Source organism: Heterodontus francisci, chromosome 16 (genome assembly GCF_036365525.1).
Source record: "Heterodontus francisci isolate sHetFra1 chromosome 16, sHetFra1.hap1, whole genome shotgun sequence".
Lineage (NCBI taxonomy): Eukaryota > Metazoa > Chordata > Chondrichthyes > Heterodontiformes > Heterodontidae > Heterodontus > Heterodontus francisci.
This window is the reverse complement of record NC_090386.1, coordinates 57,902,168-57,904,427: the sequence shown is the minus strand read 5'-3', so window position 1 is coordinate 57,904,427 and position 2,260 is coordinate 57,902,168. Positions and strand designations below refer to the sequence as shown.

General features: G+C 38.2%; 1 protein-coding gene across 1 annotated transcript; it reads left to right on the top strand.

Annotated features, from left to right (window-relative positions):
* Positions 1–678: 678 nt before the first annotated feature.
* Positions 679–1,611, top strand: LOC137378463 (fibronectin type III domain-containing protein 11-like). Its single transcript, XM_068048794.1, has one exon. It carries the CDS (start codon positions 679–681, stop codon positions 1,609–1,611), a length of 933 nt encoding a protein of 310 aa, XP_067904895.1.
* The last annotated feature ends 649 nt before the right edge of the window (positions 1,612–2,260 follow it).

The following is a 2,260-nucleotide window of genomic DNA, read 5'->3' as shown; positions in this document are numbered from 1 at the left end:
TTTCACAATGCAGTCCCCAATCTGTGTTTGGGCTTCCCATTATAGAGATGACTGCCTCATGAGTAGCAAATACAGTACACTAAATTGAAAAAAGTACAAGTAAATAGCTGTTTCACTGGGAAGGAGTGTTTGGAGCCCTGAACAATGGAAAGGAAGGAGGTAGAAGGGAAGGTGTTGCATCTCCTGTTCTTGTATGTGAAGGTGATGTGGGAAGGGGAGGAGATGTTGGTGGTAATTAAGGAGTCGACCAGGTTGTTGCGGTGGGAATTGTCCCTTTGGAATGTTGAAAGGGGAGGAGCAGGGAAGATGTGTTTGATGGTGGTGGAAATGGCAGAGGATGATCCATTGGATGTGGAGGCTCATGTAGTAGAAGGTGAGGACAAGGGGAAGCCCATCATAGTTCTGGGAGAGAGGGGAAGGGGTCACAGCAGAAGTGCAGGAAATGGAATGGACAAGGTCAAGGGACCTGTCAACCCTGGTGGAAGGGAAGTGAAACCTGGAGGGGTGGGCCCACACACAGACACATATGTGTTGATGAATCACCATTGCTGACTGGGATACTGAGTACAGTAAATACAAATTAGAACTAATATTTTTTTTAAATATCATGCTTCTTATGTTTTGGATACTTATATTGTTGATATTTTGCCTTACTATTCAGGAATGTAGAAGAAAAGGATGATGGCTTTGCATAGCGACCAATCCACACCGAAGAAAGAGACTGTACGAATTAATGAATGTGGGATCCTTGGTGATGCTTGGAGGAAATACGTAGACAGAAAAAATATAGTTCTGCAGTTTCTTGGAAACAACCTAAACACAGACATCTTGAAGAACTATGAAACAAGACTGGAACTGTTAAAAAAATGCTCTTATTACATAGATGTATTACCAAAACACATAACATTAGGAGAGCAAAACCTATTTCAGCCCAATGTACTCTACCAGCTGATTGATCCATGCAAGTTTCTGAGAATGAAAAAAATAGGGACTACTCAGGTCAAAATCCAACTTCTACTGCTAAGGGAATATCTCAGTGAGCTAAAATATGGACGTGAAGAGTTGAAGGTCATTGCTAAGATATCAGATGTGACACTATTTCTTTTACATTGGAACACTACCTGTTCTAGACTTGGACAGCTCTTCAATACAATAAAAAATTTTATATCAGTTCTTGTACCTGGCAAACTTTATGTGAAGCATCATTTAATGAGTGATGCAAAGTCGAACAAAATACCTGAACTCAGAGTAGTTCTGAGAACCAAGATGCCTGTATTGTTTGATCGAAAAGAATCAACTGCTTATCACAATTCAGTGGAGTTGAAGTGGTTGGACCTCGGGGAAGAGGCACATCACGAACTATATGAACTCAAATACAAACTCTTGGAGACTCGTTATTGCACTGAGAAGAACCAGTTTGGAGTGATCTCTGTAGAATCGGGCAGTATTGAGATAGGAAATCTGCTACCTGACAGTTCATATGAATTTACAATTAGCCGAGCAGAGAATTACACACTTGTTTACTCAGCGTGGTGCGACATCATGATCCTGAAAACAAAAGCGTCAAATCACCTGCAGTATGTGTGCACTAAAACATGCAGTTTCACATAGATTTTCAAATTATTACAAAAGGCATTTTCGGTCTATACATGTTGAAATATTTTAGCAATTTCAGCTCTGCCTGAATTTCCTTCCATGAATATAATATACATTAGTAGATGAAGATACATGAGTTTAGAAATAAAATAGTGAAGGACAGGAGCAACTGCAACAGCAAGAAAGTGATTCAGACCATTACCAGTATATTTAGTTTTGTATTGCATAAATTTTCCTTGTGTTCATCATCTGCATAAACACATTTAAAACATACTGACATCAAAAATATATTTTAATGTACCCATTACTGGGGCCTATCACTTTGAAAATACCAACCATTCCTCAAAATTTACATGAAGATATTGATGGTTCTCTTCATTTTAGCTATAACTGCAACAAACCGTTATATTGATCAAGAAGCAATTTTAAAAGCTGAACTACGTTAAAAGTATTTGGTTCAGGTTTTCATATTAAATTTGCTTTATATAGTTTTTAAAAGGGATAGTGCCTCTGTAAAACTATACAGCATCATCCTAATTGATTTATATATTTTGCACTTATTTAATTATTTGCTTCCCTTAACTAGGCTTCTCTATATTACAGCTTATTCCCAGACCAAGTGTATTATTCCCAGTCTGCTCCCAGGCATTCGACAATTCCGTCC